This window comes from Pogona vitticeps, chromosome 5 (genome assembly GCF_051106095.1).
Source record: "Pogona vitticeps strain Pit_001003342236 chromosome 5, PviZW2.1, whole genome shotgun sequence".
Classification (NCBI taxonomy): Eukaryota; Metazoa; Chordata; class Lepidosauria; order Squamata; family Agamidae; genus Pogona; species Pogona vitticeps.
Window position 1 is genome coordinate 1,993,422 of NC_135787.1, and position 12,754 is coordinate 2,006,175.

General features: G+C 51.0%; 1 protein-coding gene across 3 annotated transcripts; it reads right to left on the reverse strand.

Annotated features, from left to right (window-relative positions):
- Positions 1-2,519: 2,519 nt before the first annotated feature.
- Positions 2,520-9,288, reverse strand: ANKRD53 (ankyrin repeat domain 53). Of its 3 annotated transcripts, XM_073002178.2 has the most exons (6): positions 9,116-9,288; positions 7,893-8,028; positions 6,012-6,211; positions 5,145-5,309; positions 4,431-4,551; positions 2,520-3,470 (listed from the first exon to the last, which is right to left on the reverse strand). In XM_073002178.2, exons 1-6 carry the CDS (start codon positions 9,223-9,225, stop codon positions 2,736-2,738), a joined length of 1,467 nt encoding a protein of 488 aa, XP_072858279.2. In that variant the 5' UTR covers positions 9,226-9,288; the 3' UTR covers positions 2,520-2,735. The 3 variants fall into 3 exon arrangements, with proteins under 3 accessions (XP_072858279.2, XP_072858280.2, XP_078232918.1); XM_073002179.2 differs by lacking the exon at positions 7,893-8,028 and having other exon boundaries at positions 6,028-6,211; positions 8,885-9,256; XM_078376792.1 differs by lacking the exons at positions 7,893-8,028; positions 9,116-9,288 and having other exon boundaries at positions 6,028-7,858.
- Between the last annotated feature and the right edge of the window lie 3,466 nt (positions 9,289-12,754).

The window sequence follows — 12,754 nt, forward strand, 5'->3', positions numbered from 1 at the left end:
GCGATATGAACTGCTTCCTCTTTCTCCTCTCCCCAGGGTCTTTATTAAAGCCGTGCTTTTGGGTTCTAAACACTTTACAAGCCTGGGTCAGATGGGGCACGGTGGAGCGTGTTATTGTCCAGACCGAAGGCTCTGAAGTGGTGAAAAACCTAGGACATGAGGAGGAACAGCCTTGGTGGGCTGGAGATGGAGTTTCCTTTTTGCTCAGAAAGATTTGTGTGAGGCTTGGCTACCGGCTGCTTGCCAGTGAGTTTGGGGGCAGCCTGGCAATCCAGGGAGGCGTTTGCCTGGATCCGGAGGCATGTTGGCATCATCTCTCCCATGGAGGACTATATTACCCTGACATGGTTCTTAACAAACTCTTAGAAGTTTGCAGTGTCTCTGTTTAGCTTTCACTGCCTTCCCCCCGCAATAGTGCAAGAACCTTCGGCCTCCTCCTCCTCTACCTGTCAGACTGTTAGCAAGGGTGGGGAGATGCCCAGCAGAGCCAGGAATCCTAGCCAAACGTGCCCGGCTGGACGTTGGGCGCTGCGCTGAGGTCTCCTTTTCCTTGCAGGATGGTGTCTGTCCACGAAGAAGGCCCCCATTTTTTGGTCTGGAATCTGCTGAGCTTGGGGAGCTGCTTTCAGTTAGACCACTACAAGATGGTCCTGTTCTGGGCCAGGCAGGACTCGTGACTCAGGTGTTCACAGTTGAGGAGGCTCTTGCAGAGCCCAGTCCAGCCTATCACGGCCCATTCTTAAGGTCATGCCTCACAGATATTTGGGGCCATCGTTGCAGCCCCGAGCGGCCTGGCTCTCTGCAGACCCCTGCTTGCTCCAGGGCAGTCTGGTTCCCTTGACCTCGTGGCCCCTGACTCAGATTCAAGACATCCATGGGGAACCACCGGCCCTCAGTCCACCCTCTCTCGGTCCTCCTGATCAGTCTCCTGGATGTTTGATCGAGCAGAGCTTTTTATTACGTTTATTAAAACATGTTTAAATGAGCCCCCATCCATGGATGCTCAGGAGATATACAAAGAGAACCCAAATAGTAAAACCGTGAAGATGGTAGAAACGGCATTCATGTCTCCAGCACGGCAAAAACAGTCAAAGAGACCGAGTTTTGATCTGGCCCTGACATGTTTGCAAACACGGAGCTCTCCCTCCGACCATCGGTCTGATCCCTGAGGGAATAGGAATGCCAAGAACCTGTCCCGTAATTAATATTATAGCCGTAAAACCCACTTCCCAGCTTCTGTGGCTGCTGGCCATCAGCACCTTGCTCGCCCTCCTGACCCCTAAAGGGGGGCGCCCAGGGCTCTTGGTCCCCTGGAGCAAAAGGCAACCCTTTAAAAAACAAATAACCTTATGAATCCTTTTTAAAAAATTAACAAGACAATCAAGTACAGACAGTACCCATCTGTGTTTTCTAAACCCCCGTGGGACTTTCCCTGTTGGGTTGCACCTTTAAACTGGCCGTCAAGGACCCTGTTTCTCTAAGCAACCAGGTGGGGCTGCCAGGTAGCAAAAACAAAGCAAGGGGTGGGGGTGGGGTTGGCCAAGCTCGCTGTGGTTCTCTGGGAGCTGGCGCTCAATCCAGCCCCTCTTGTGAGGTCTCAGCAGGCATCTCGTTCCTGCTCCTTGCTGAGTTTGGTTCTCAGTTCACCCCCCTTAACACCCTGTAAGCAAACAAGTTCCCTGAAATATACCTGTGACGATTCCCCAGTCGTCCACGGTGAGTTGATCTGGAAGTTGAGTCCTAGCAATCGGGACTTCTTCCGTATTAGGCTGAAACCTTCTGCTACTCATCCAAGTAGCTCCTTCAATCTGAGGAGAAGTGGTAGGAGGCTCCGGACAGATCCTCCACCTTGGTTTCACTTCTCTCTTAGATGGACAAGGGATGGGGGGGGGTGAGTGAAAATCCCACCTCTGAAGTCCTCCTCCACCCATTGTCATGGATCGTTCCCTGAAAAGGAGGAGCTGCCTGCTTTCAGCACGTGGCCGTGACTTCCCTTCAGCAGATTAACCTACCTTTGCCAAACACCTGCCTTGGCAGCCTCCTGGCTTTCTACCTTTACAGCCAGCATTTTTTCCCCGTATCTTAGTGGATGGTCCTAATTAAGGCTGCTGTGCTGTGAGGTCCTTGCAATTAGACCACCCCCTACTACTGAATGTGACCACTGAATTTTGGCGCAGCTGCTGTGGCACCTCACCCTCTCTGGTGCATGGTGCTCCTATTGCAATGAATTTCAGACCAATTCAGGAGGCGAGGCCTTTGACCGGAACTGGCGTTATCCAGAGGTTCCTTTCCCTGCACGCATCTCTCGGCCACCGGAACCCATCAGAACTCAAACCCCAGGTAAAGGGTGGGATGACAAACGCCTCGCCCTCATTCAAAAGACAAAGAGGGTGGTGACAGCATGAAATTCTAGCCCACGTTCCTGTGTGGCACACGGTCGCCCTGACTGCTGGGATCCCTGAGCCCTTCTTGGGCACCAAATGAGGACAGTGGGTTTAAAAGAAAGAAAGAAAAGAAAATACCCTTAGATGAACTGGTTTAATGCCCTTTTCTGGTTTCAGTGCTCTCACAACCAAGATAGGGGAATGCCAAGTAGATTAATATTCTTTGGTCCCTAAGAGGGCGGCTGGACAATTGCTGCCCACAGGCTGTGTCCTGCCATACAGCTGGAGTCAGAACGTTAAAAAGAAACTCTTGTGAGTCGCCGGGAGCATGGCGCCCATCCATGGAGCTGGCTACTCCTCACGGCGGCTACTACTGCTCAAGAGGGAAGAGGTCTCGCTGCCCTGGGCGCGATCCAACGCCGGACCCGGAGAGAGCCATTTGGGGTCGCTGTAGCTGGACAAGTGGGTCTTCAGCGTGCCAAGAAAGGCAGGGTCAAGGGTCTGCCGCAGACTCACTGCCATCTGGTCTGTCCATCGGTGCTCTGGGCCCGGGGGGCGCCTGTGCTTCAGATCCAGAAGGTGCCTCGGCCTGAGATCCTCTGGGACCTCCAGGCGCGTGTGTCGGGCACGCGGGTAGAGACTCTTCTCCAGGACGTCAAAGGGGAGGTCCGGCACAAAGGGGACTTTTTCCATGTTGTCAATCTGGATTTCTGGCTGTCCAAAGGCATTCTTGTAAAGAAACAGGAAGGAGGTGAAGTCGGGATCTGGAACCTTTTCTGGGTCAACCCCGATCCGGATGGTGTTGGGCCGGAAGATGCAAGTCGCTGGCGCGGAGGAAGGGTTCGTGCTGAAGTTCCACGCCCAATGTGGCTTACGTGGCACCTGAGCGGCAGGCCTTTTCTCCAGGTCTAGGGATGTGGGGGAGGGCACTGGGACGGGAAGGCTGGTTTTCCCCACATACTTCCAGAGGTTTGCTGACTGGCGCCTGCTTCCCAGAAAGCCCAGGATCCGGTCAGAGGGAAGAGGCAAACCCTTCTTGGCCAACCACTCATTGTACGCCCAGTGGTTACAGAAATCCAACTCCGCCTGCCGCAGAAATACACAAGAGGTCAAAAAAGAGAGGCCAGAGTGGCCAGGGCCTTAGGCTGTGGGTGGCCAGCCAGAATCTGGCCAGCCCTCACCAAAGTTTCCTTCGGAGCTTGGACAGTAGTTGCTTATTTGGACAACTCTTCCAAGAATTCCAGGCTGGAGAGCCTCAGAGTTCTCATCGGAACAGTAACTTTTCCAAGCTGTAGCTTTCCGGCTGGACTTGCATCTGCTCAACAGACTGGACAGCTTGGCAACCTTGCAGTGGTTGGGGGACACTGCTAATTTATATGATCAGATGCATGTAATTAATGTCCTTATTGCCCATATTATCAGTGGTGCCAGGCTATAGGTAACGGACATGTTAATACTTAAGAGTACATGGATGGGCATTTTTAAAAACTACTTCAGGGCTGCAACCCTACACACCCTCAAGGGAGGGGAAGCCTGTAGTGTCTGAGAGAACAGGCCTCAAGGAGTGCGATATAAGGACAGCTTCCTCAAAAGAAACGTGAGAACTGGTTGGGTTGCTGAAATCCTCATGGGAGCTCCGGGCCTCAGGAACCTCGGAAGGAGAAAGTGGAATCATCTCTCCACCTTCTTAGGTCCCTCCAGCTCCCACTGAAACACTTCTTCAGAATGCTGAGGGCAGGATCGCTCTCCACAGTCCCCTCAAGGGAATCGGACAGGTAGCCACCTCTACAGAAATCTTCAGAAGGCATCACCAGTGGTGGGGAATGGCAGGAACCACATTCATCAGGTTACATTTTCAACATCAGGTAATTTCATCCACCCTTAACATGCCAGGCCCCCCCCCTCCATGGCAAAAGAGCGCACTGGGGGTCAGAGGGAGGCAATTTGCTTGGTTATTTTACTGGCAGCCGAAATAATCAAGGAGGGGGGAGTGTGTATGTGTGTGTGTGTGTGTGTGTGTCTTTACCCCTGGGCGGTGCTTCTTACCTGCTGTCTTATAAGGAACTCTTTCCTCCTTGCCTCACATTCCATTTTGATTTCATTCAGTCTGCAGACTTCCTGGGCAAAGTTGGCCTTCTCCCTTTTCCATATGGCACTACGGAGGCACCTACAGAGGACAGAGCACGGAGCAGAGGGAGCTGCTTCAGGTGAGGGGCAAAAGTGACACAAACCCACTCCTCAGACTTGACACCCTTTGCAAAACGATCCCCAGTTTCCTACACAGACATCTCTAGTGGCCTTGGGTCCAGTTCAAAGACTTGGGGGGGGGGCTAAGCGACCCCCCTGGACACCCCCAGGGTTGGCCATCGTGACTCCAGGATCCTATGAGCTTGTTGCTTATGCCACACAAGGCATCTTGGGAGATTCTCACAAGAAAAAGTCATTTCTACGGGGTTAGAATTAGATAAGAACACCAAGCAGAAAATCTCTCCCCCAAGTTTTTTTTAGTGATGACTAAGATCCACCAGAGAAACGTATCAAAACAAAAAAACCACACCAAACCCTGGAGAACTTAAAACGCATGTAGACAATTCAGCAGTTGTCATTTCTGCTAATAAAGGTATTGCTCAAATACGAATTTTAGTTGCAGGATAGGAGAACTCTTAACATAAGGCAGTATGTGGCTTGACGGCCATGGTGTATGTGTGCACACGATACCTCATGGTCTAGTGTCTTGGTGCCCACTGTGCATGTACTCACTTTGCGGTGGCCTTGTGGCCCCACATTTTGCAGAGATCCAGGGGCTCCTGGCTGTCTGCATCCTTGGCATGGACGTCAGCACCAGCATCGACAAGGGGTTGGATGCAGTTCTCACGTCCCTCACTGGCTGCCTTGTGAAGTGGAGACACCCCGTTGTGGTTCTGCCTGACGATGGGGAATCAAGATTTTTCAAGATTCGTCAGTACTCGAAGCCCGAAGGCCTTCCCCCACCCCAGCCTGATGATGTGATTTTGCCCAGTACGAATTCTCAGCTAGTAGAGTGTGCATGAAAGAGAATTACCTGGAGGTCATTGCTCTTGAGACGGAAGGGATCTGAAGCCCTCCAGAATTTTTTTACATGCTTTTGATCCAGAGCCAGGACATGGAAAAAAAATTTTTTGGATTGCAATTCCCAGAATGCCCCAGAGAGTGTGGGTTCTAGGAACTGGAATCCAGAAAGGCATATCTTTGAGGCCTGATTCAAACTCTAAGCTTTTGTCATTTCATTTAATAATCAAAGCTTTGAATACTTTTAAAAAAAATTGTTGACACAGAGGTTAACAACCTTGTGGGGAGGCCAGGACCTGTTGGTTCCCTTGGAGATGTTTGGAATTTGCTGCCGCCTAATGTGGGGGTCCCCAGACGATGCTGGCTGCCTGGCTGGAGGGGAAGACTGTGTGAGCACTGGCTTCCTTGCTTGTCTTGGGTGGGCGGGGGCATCGCTAGCTGAGAAGTGTGCCGCCTTCCTCGTACTCAGCACCCGAGGCTCTTGTTCAAAGGGGAGCCTCTCCTACTCTCTCTTGGCGGCCCATGGGGCAGGCGGGACAGAAGGACCCCTGGGTTATGTCCCCCCCCCCTGCAGCTTACACATTGACGTCTGCACCTTTCTTGATGAGGTACTGCAGGCACTCCAGCGCCATGCCCCCCGCCTCCTTGCTCAGCACCAGGTGGATGGCCCTCCAGCCCGTCAAACTGCCCAGGTCCACACTGACACTGTACTTCTCCACCAGCATCTTGATGCAGTCCAACCGGCCATGCAAAGCCGCCATGTGGAGCGCGGAGAAGCCCTGGGATGAAAACAAAAAGGCAGAAAACGAGGGGACCTCGTTGGTCTCTTTGGCAAAACCAGCAGGCTTTCGTTGCCTTCCTGCTCCCTTGCATCTGGCTTCACACAAACACAGATCGAGCTAGGAAGGTCTGCTGCTATGACTTTAGGGATCCTCATCCTGTTTTGAGACACAGGAGGATGGGCCTCAATGGATTGGTGCAGGCAGAGGGAGGCAGTAAACATGGGACAGGGTCTGGGGAGATGAGCCGACTCGACTCAGCCATGACATCTGCAGGGTCCACCTTGAGGCAATCACCACCTTGCAGGATTATTGTGATGATAAGGTGGAACAGGTTCATGCATGCTACATGAGCTCCGTATGGGAAGGAAGAGTTTATCTATGTAGCACTTTCTGAGGATTAAAATTCAGCGCCTGGACTCCTGCTCTGCAGTTATGCATACAGTGTAACTTTTACAGATGAACTGCCATAAATTAAAAGATTTACGTAGACCTTATTGATTGCGCACTGATTCACACAACTTACAATACAACAGAGAACGTTTCCTGAGGTTTCTTAACCTAACAACAAATCACTTGTAAAACCTATGCCATTTGCTTTGCAGGGCAGCAGGATTTTCCCAGCGAAGCCAATGGCACCTAGTGATTTAAATCACGAGACCTTACTTGTACTTGCACATTGATAAAGCACAACTTTTTTCCCTGACCAAAAGACAGTTTGTGCCAAAACCTTTGAAAAAATGTGCACAATTGCACAAATCTTAATAAAATAATAAGCACTGCTTTGTTGCATGGATTTTTAAGAAGCAGACACCAATGATGGTTCTGTGTAAGCATGTATGTTTGTTATGCTGTGTGTTTGTGAAAAAGAAAATACGCTAGAGATAGTTTGCATAAGCTGCTCTAACAAAAGAGTGGGGGAAGTGCTTCGAGTCTCATTCTTGGCCAGGAGAGGTGTCTCAGAATCCTTTACATCCCGTCTCGGGGAGACAGGGGGGCCCAGCTGAAGGAAGGAACAGCGTCAAGCCCACAGCAGAAATTCTTAGCAATCGTCTGTTACAGAGGGCTCATTCTGCTTCATAGGGAACACAATGGGACGGGAGAGGTAATTACTCCCACAAACAACAAAGGCAGGATGCAGGCCACGGCTCTTGGCCAGTAATGGTTGTTCCCTCTGAGCTACCAGTGCCTTTACTCTATTTCATTCCATCTTCACTTGCTGTATTTCTTAAAGGTAAAAAGGTAAAGGTAAAGGTTCCCCTTGACAATTTTTGTCCAGTCGTGTCTCACTCTCGGGCACGGTGCTCATCCCCGTTTCCAAGCCATAGAGCCAGCATTTTGTCCGAAGACAATCTTCCGTGGTCACATGGCCAGTGCGACCTAGACATGGAATGCCGTGACCCTGTTTATCAGCTCACATTTTTACATGCTTTCGAACCGCTAGGTTGGCGGGAGCTGGGACAAGCGACGGGAGCTCACTCTGTCGCATGGATTCGATCTTACGACTGCTGGTCTTCTGACCCTGCAGCACACAAAGGCTTCTGCAGTTTAGCCTGCAGTGCCACCATGTCCCTTTATTTCTTAAAGGTGAGACACCCCAAATGGATTCGATAGGGTGTGTCAGAAAGGCACCCTTCTCCCCTGGTGCCCAAACATTAACCATAGAGAGGAGGGAATTTACATTAATATCCGCTTGGGTTGGAGTTTCGGCTTTTTGCAGGCAGATCTGGAGCCAGCGCACGTGTCCCACGCTAGCCGCATAGTGCTCTTCCCTTGCTTTAAACCTCACTGAGGGCTGCTGGGCTGCCTTGGAGGCACTAAACAAAAATGAAGAAGCAGGTTGAATTCATTTTGTTGAACTCAAGAGTAAAGTGGTGATTAAAATCATTAACAGTGCAGTATCATTGGAATAACACTGTAGCGGAGTTCCTGAAAAGGCAGGCTGTTGGACTCGATGGGCTTTGAGAACTTTCCCAACTTCTGATGCAGAGAAGTGTCACTGCAAATTGGGATTATGTGAGCAGAGCAGGGTGGAAATTCTGCCAAGGTTGTGGGGAGGGGGGGCCATGTTTTGCGGAAAGGAAGGAAAAAATCCTCACAGTGGCAGTTGGGGACAAAGCCCGAAGAGGACCTGGCCAGCCAGCCAGCCTCTGTGGCCACAAAAGGCTAACTGACCGCTCGGAGGAAAGACGGTCAATCGTGCCTCCAGGAAGAAGAGGGACTTAATGGGAAAAGAAGCCTCTCTGGGGCTGGGCTATTTCCTGGTCCACCTGGACGAACAATCTCTCTCTGGGGACGGAAGGTTGTGGTGGGGGACCTTTTAGAGCTCCAGAGCTTTTCTTTTGGGGGTGGGGGAGAAATGGGGGGGGAGGGACTAGCCCTCCCAGAATCCCCCAAAGCAATCTGGCCTGCCAGCCCCAGCCCCTGGGAGTTGCCCTCCCAGAAAGCAAGGACCCCCAGACCCTGCAGACTTACATCCGTGGGGGGGGGTGCTTTATAACGTGTGTGTGTGTGTGTGTGTGTGTGTGTGTGTGTGTGTGTGTGTGTGTGTGTGTGTGTGTGTGTGTGTGTGTGTGTGTGTGTGTGTGTGTGTGTGTGTGTGTGTGTGTGTGTGTGTGTGTGTGTGTGTGTGTGTTTTGGTGGTGGCTGAAAGCAACACCCCCCCTTTTATACCTTCCTCGGGGCCCCTTTCTCTTTTGAGCGGTGCACGCCAACCCTGCAGGGCTGACCACCAGAGGGGGGGCACCCTCCATCCCTTCTCCTCAGGGAAAGGCAGCCCCTCCCTCCCTTTCATCTGGAAGAGGCGAGGGCCGCCCCTCGGAGGCCCTGCCTGGGGGGGGCGAAGGAACTACAACTCCCAGAATCCCCCTCTCCCCGGTCGGCTCCTCCGCCCCCCCGACTGGCCTGTGGGAGCCGCCGGAGAGGCTGAGGCCGCTGGTGGTGCCGACGCGGGGGAGGCGCCGGGGGCCGCCGCGGGGACGCCGACGCCGCCGGCCGCACTTCGGGCTTCCCATCGCCGAGGACGGGGCGCGCCGGCGTTGCCTAGGCAGCCGCGCCGGAAGCCGCCTGGCCCCCGGGCAGTGACGTAACCGGAAGACGGAAACGCCCGCCCCCTTCGCTGCCGCCGACCAATCAGGGGAGACGGGCCCCGCCTTGCCGCCACGGGGGGCGGGGCGTGAGGAGGAGGACGAGAGGGGGAGGCGAGAGGGGCAGTTAGCTGCTGGACTACAACCCCCATCATCCCCTAACGGCGGCGGGAGGGCATGATTTCTATCAGGGATTGGCGAGGGGAGTGGGCTTGTTGGGGCGCTGGGCTTTTTCTGGGGCGAGGGACTGCAGCTCCCAAGGGCCCCAGCTGCCGGGGATTATGGGAGTTGTAGTCCAAAAGCTGACACTTTTCTCCTTCCTTTCCTTCCTACAGTTTCCAGTAGCCCCGCTCCCAACCTCCGCAGGCCCTGTTGTTGTTACAGATCTATTTTATATGTCGGTATACATAATTATATCTTATATTTTTGTTTTGAATGAATAAAAAGTAGTTAAATTACCTACTCCCACCCCAGTTAAACCCTACTCCCACCCCAGCATGTCTGGCTGGGGGATCGTGGTTCCTTCCAAGTGCCGGGATGTGTTGCACGTTAGTAACGCCTGGCGTTCTTATCGGGATCAGAAAGCAACGTTGGGAAGAGAGGTTCTCCTGTTCCCTCTAGTGGCTGCTTCTGATATTTCCTTTGAAAACACTTCCATTCAATACAGCCGCCTTCTGTCTTGCCATTGAAGGAAGATAAAAGTGGCACAAAGCATCTACAGTTCTTGCCAAAAGGCTGTGAAATGCCTTCTAAAAATAACATAACTTTTGAAAGTCAATCAGAACGAAGAGTGTTGAAAAGTTAAATTTTGTCCTACGGCTCCCACCGTTCCCAGGACGGAGGTTGTGTCTGGGAAATCGCATTCCAAAGAATGAATCAAGACTGGCCACCCCAGAAAACATCTGTAAACATTTATTATTTCTGCAGGACTATATTATACAAGTGTTTAAGACATCTGAAAGGTTCTGTCATATAAATACTGTACATTATTAATTTGCTGATTATTTTGATATATATGTTTAGTGACGGATTATTTCCAAGTGATTTTGGACTAACAGTCAGCCTGAAGAAAACACAAGTCATGGGCCAGGGCGTGGACTCACCTCCCTCTATTACTATCTCCATGCAAGAACTGGAGGTTGTTCATGACTTTGTGTACCTTGGCTCAACAATCTCTGACACACTCTCTCTAGATGTCGAGCTGGATAAACGCATTGGGAAAGCAGCCACCATGTTCTCTAGACTCACAAAGAGAGTATGGCTCAATAAGAAACTGACAACACATACCAAGATCCAGGTCTATAGAGCCTGTGTCCTGAGCACACTCCTGTCCTGCAGTGGGTCCTGGACACTTTGTGCCCGGCAGGAGAGGAAGCTGAACACCTTCCATATGCATTGCCTCCGACGGATTTTTGGTATCACCTGGCAGGACAGAGTTCCAAATAGAGTAGTCCTAGAACGAGCTGGAATTTTCAGCATGCATACATTACTGAAGCAGTGATGCCTACTTTGGCTTTGGCACGTCGTGAGAATGGCTGATGGTCGGATTCCTTTTTTTTTTTTTGTATTTTTTTTTTTATAAGGGATAACAAAAAGGAAAAGGGAATTGGGATGGTCGGATTCCAAAGGATCTCCTGTATGGAGAATTAGTGCGGGGAAATTGCCCCAGAGGGAGACCACAGCTGAGATACAAGGATATCTGCAAGCAGGATCTGAAGGCCTTAGGAATAGACCTCAACAGATGGGAAACCTTGACCTCTGAGCATTCAGCCTGGAGGCAGGCAGTGCAGCATAGCCTCTCCCAATTTGAAGACACCCTTGTCCAGCAGGCGGAGGCCAAGAGGCCATCCTGAAAGCAGCAAAATCAGGGAGCTGGACAGGGGACAGATTGTATTTGTCTTCAGTGTGGAAGGGATGGTCACTCTCAAATTGGCCTTCTCAGCCACACTAGGCGCTGTTCCAAGCCCTCCATTCAGAAGGCATCCTCCATAGAGGATGCCTACACATATTTGCAAGTGTCAAAAACATTTTGTATGCTATTTTGAGCAACTCCTTCACTAGAGACTAAAATCATGGTATAAATTCTTACATGAACATTTGTGAAAATCCTGTTGCTCATGTAACTCAAGCGGTATTAACATCTGGTGGCTAGATATCTGGCTATGGAGTCGGACTTAGGGAGTTCAACCCCCCACCCCCACTGTGCCTCCTGAGATAAGCCTGCGTGGCCTTGGGCAAGGTGGAAGACTCTGAAAAGGGGTGCCATAAGTCAAACTGAGATTTAAAAGGGATAAGTACAAAATTTAACACCTAAGGGGGAAAAATACACAGTTACAAGATCAGGGATACCTGGCTCAGCAATACTACAAGCAAGATCTTGGATTTGTCAAGCGGTCACAAGCTGAATATGAGCCCACAGTGTAATCCGGCTGCAAGAAAGGAAGACTGGAGGAACCGGGCATGGTTAGCCTTGAGAAAAGACTGGGGGAGATAAAAGAACATTTTTTCAAATACTTGAAAAGTAATCATCTGGAGGAGGGGCAGGATCTCTTCTCTTCCATCCCAGAGTGTGGGGCACAATCATAATGGGCTCAAAAAACAACGGGAAGCCAGATTTCAGTTGAATATCAGAGAAAACGACAATCAGACCAATGACCTTAGAAAGTGGTGAGTGCTCCAGTGCTAGAGACATTCAAGAGAAATTTAGACACCCGTCTGCCAGAGATACTTTGATTTCAGTTCCTACACTGAGCACGGGGTTGGACTTGATGGCCTTAGAGGCCCCTTCCAAATCTATAATTCTGCAATTCCTGTCTCTCTAGTAATGGTACTTTGTATTAGCCATCAACTGCAGCAAGGTATCACATATAAAAGCTCTCAGCATTATTGCAGTTAAAAATGCCAGCATTCTCCAAGCTCTGAACTAGATGTATGTGTAACAGACACAGGGATTTAGTGGGAGTGCAGCCATCATACTACATGTGGCACAATCTGTTCTGTGCCCTGAGCCCTCCTGGGCTTCCCATCTCCCAACGCAGCCAGCCTCGCATCGTCAGGGCACGGACAGTTGCCTGCTGTCTTTCCAGAGAAACCCAGATTTTTCCACCATGGGAACTGCTGTGAGATGAAAGATGTGTGTGTTATGTGCCATCGGATCACATGTGACTTATTGTGGCCCTCCTGGGGCTTTCAAGGGAAGTGAGATATTTAAGGAATGGCTTCACAACAACCACCCACGCTTGGTATGGACATGGCAGCTACGCCTGTTGAATGTCTCACGAGCACATCCCAGTCTGTAGCAGCTCCGTGTGATGCTCAGTGGGGTGCCTATCTAGAAAAAAGAGCTGACTCCCCAAAGTCAGGGGCCAGAACCCTCCAGCAGGTACCCGTTTCAGAATGTGACTTATTTGGATGACAGAATTCACCCCAGCCAGCCAAACTTCCACTAATAAGTTGT

Bases quoted from the DNA above. Each gene is read 5' to 3' on its own strand.
- ANKRD53 (XM_073002178.2), bottom strand. From the start codon at position 9,225: ATGGGAAGCCCGAAGTGCGGCCGGCGGCGTCGGCGTCCCCGCGGCGGC. The intron at 5,310-6,011 runs GTAAGCTGCAGG...CCCCATCGTCAG, and splicing joins AAAGGTGCAGACGTCAATGT to GCAGAACCACAACGGGGTGT. The intron at 4,552-5,144 runs GTGAGTACATGC...TGTCCTCTGTAG, and splicing joins GGCCACAAGGCCACCGCAAA to GTGCCTCCGTAGTGCCATAT.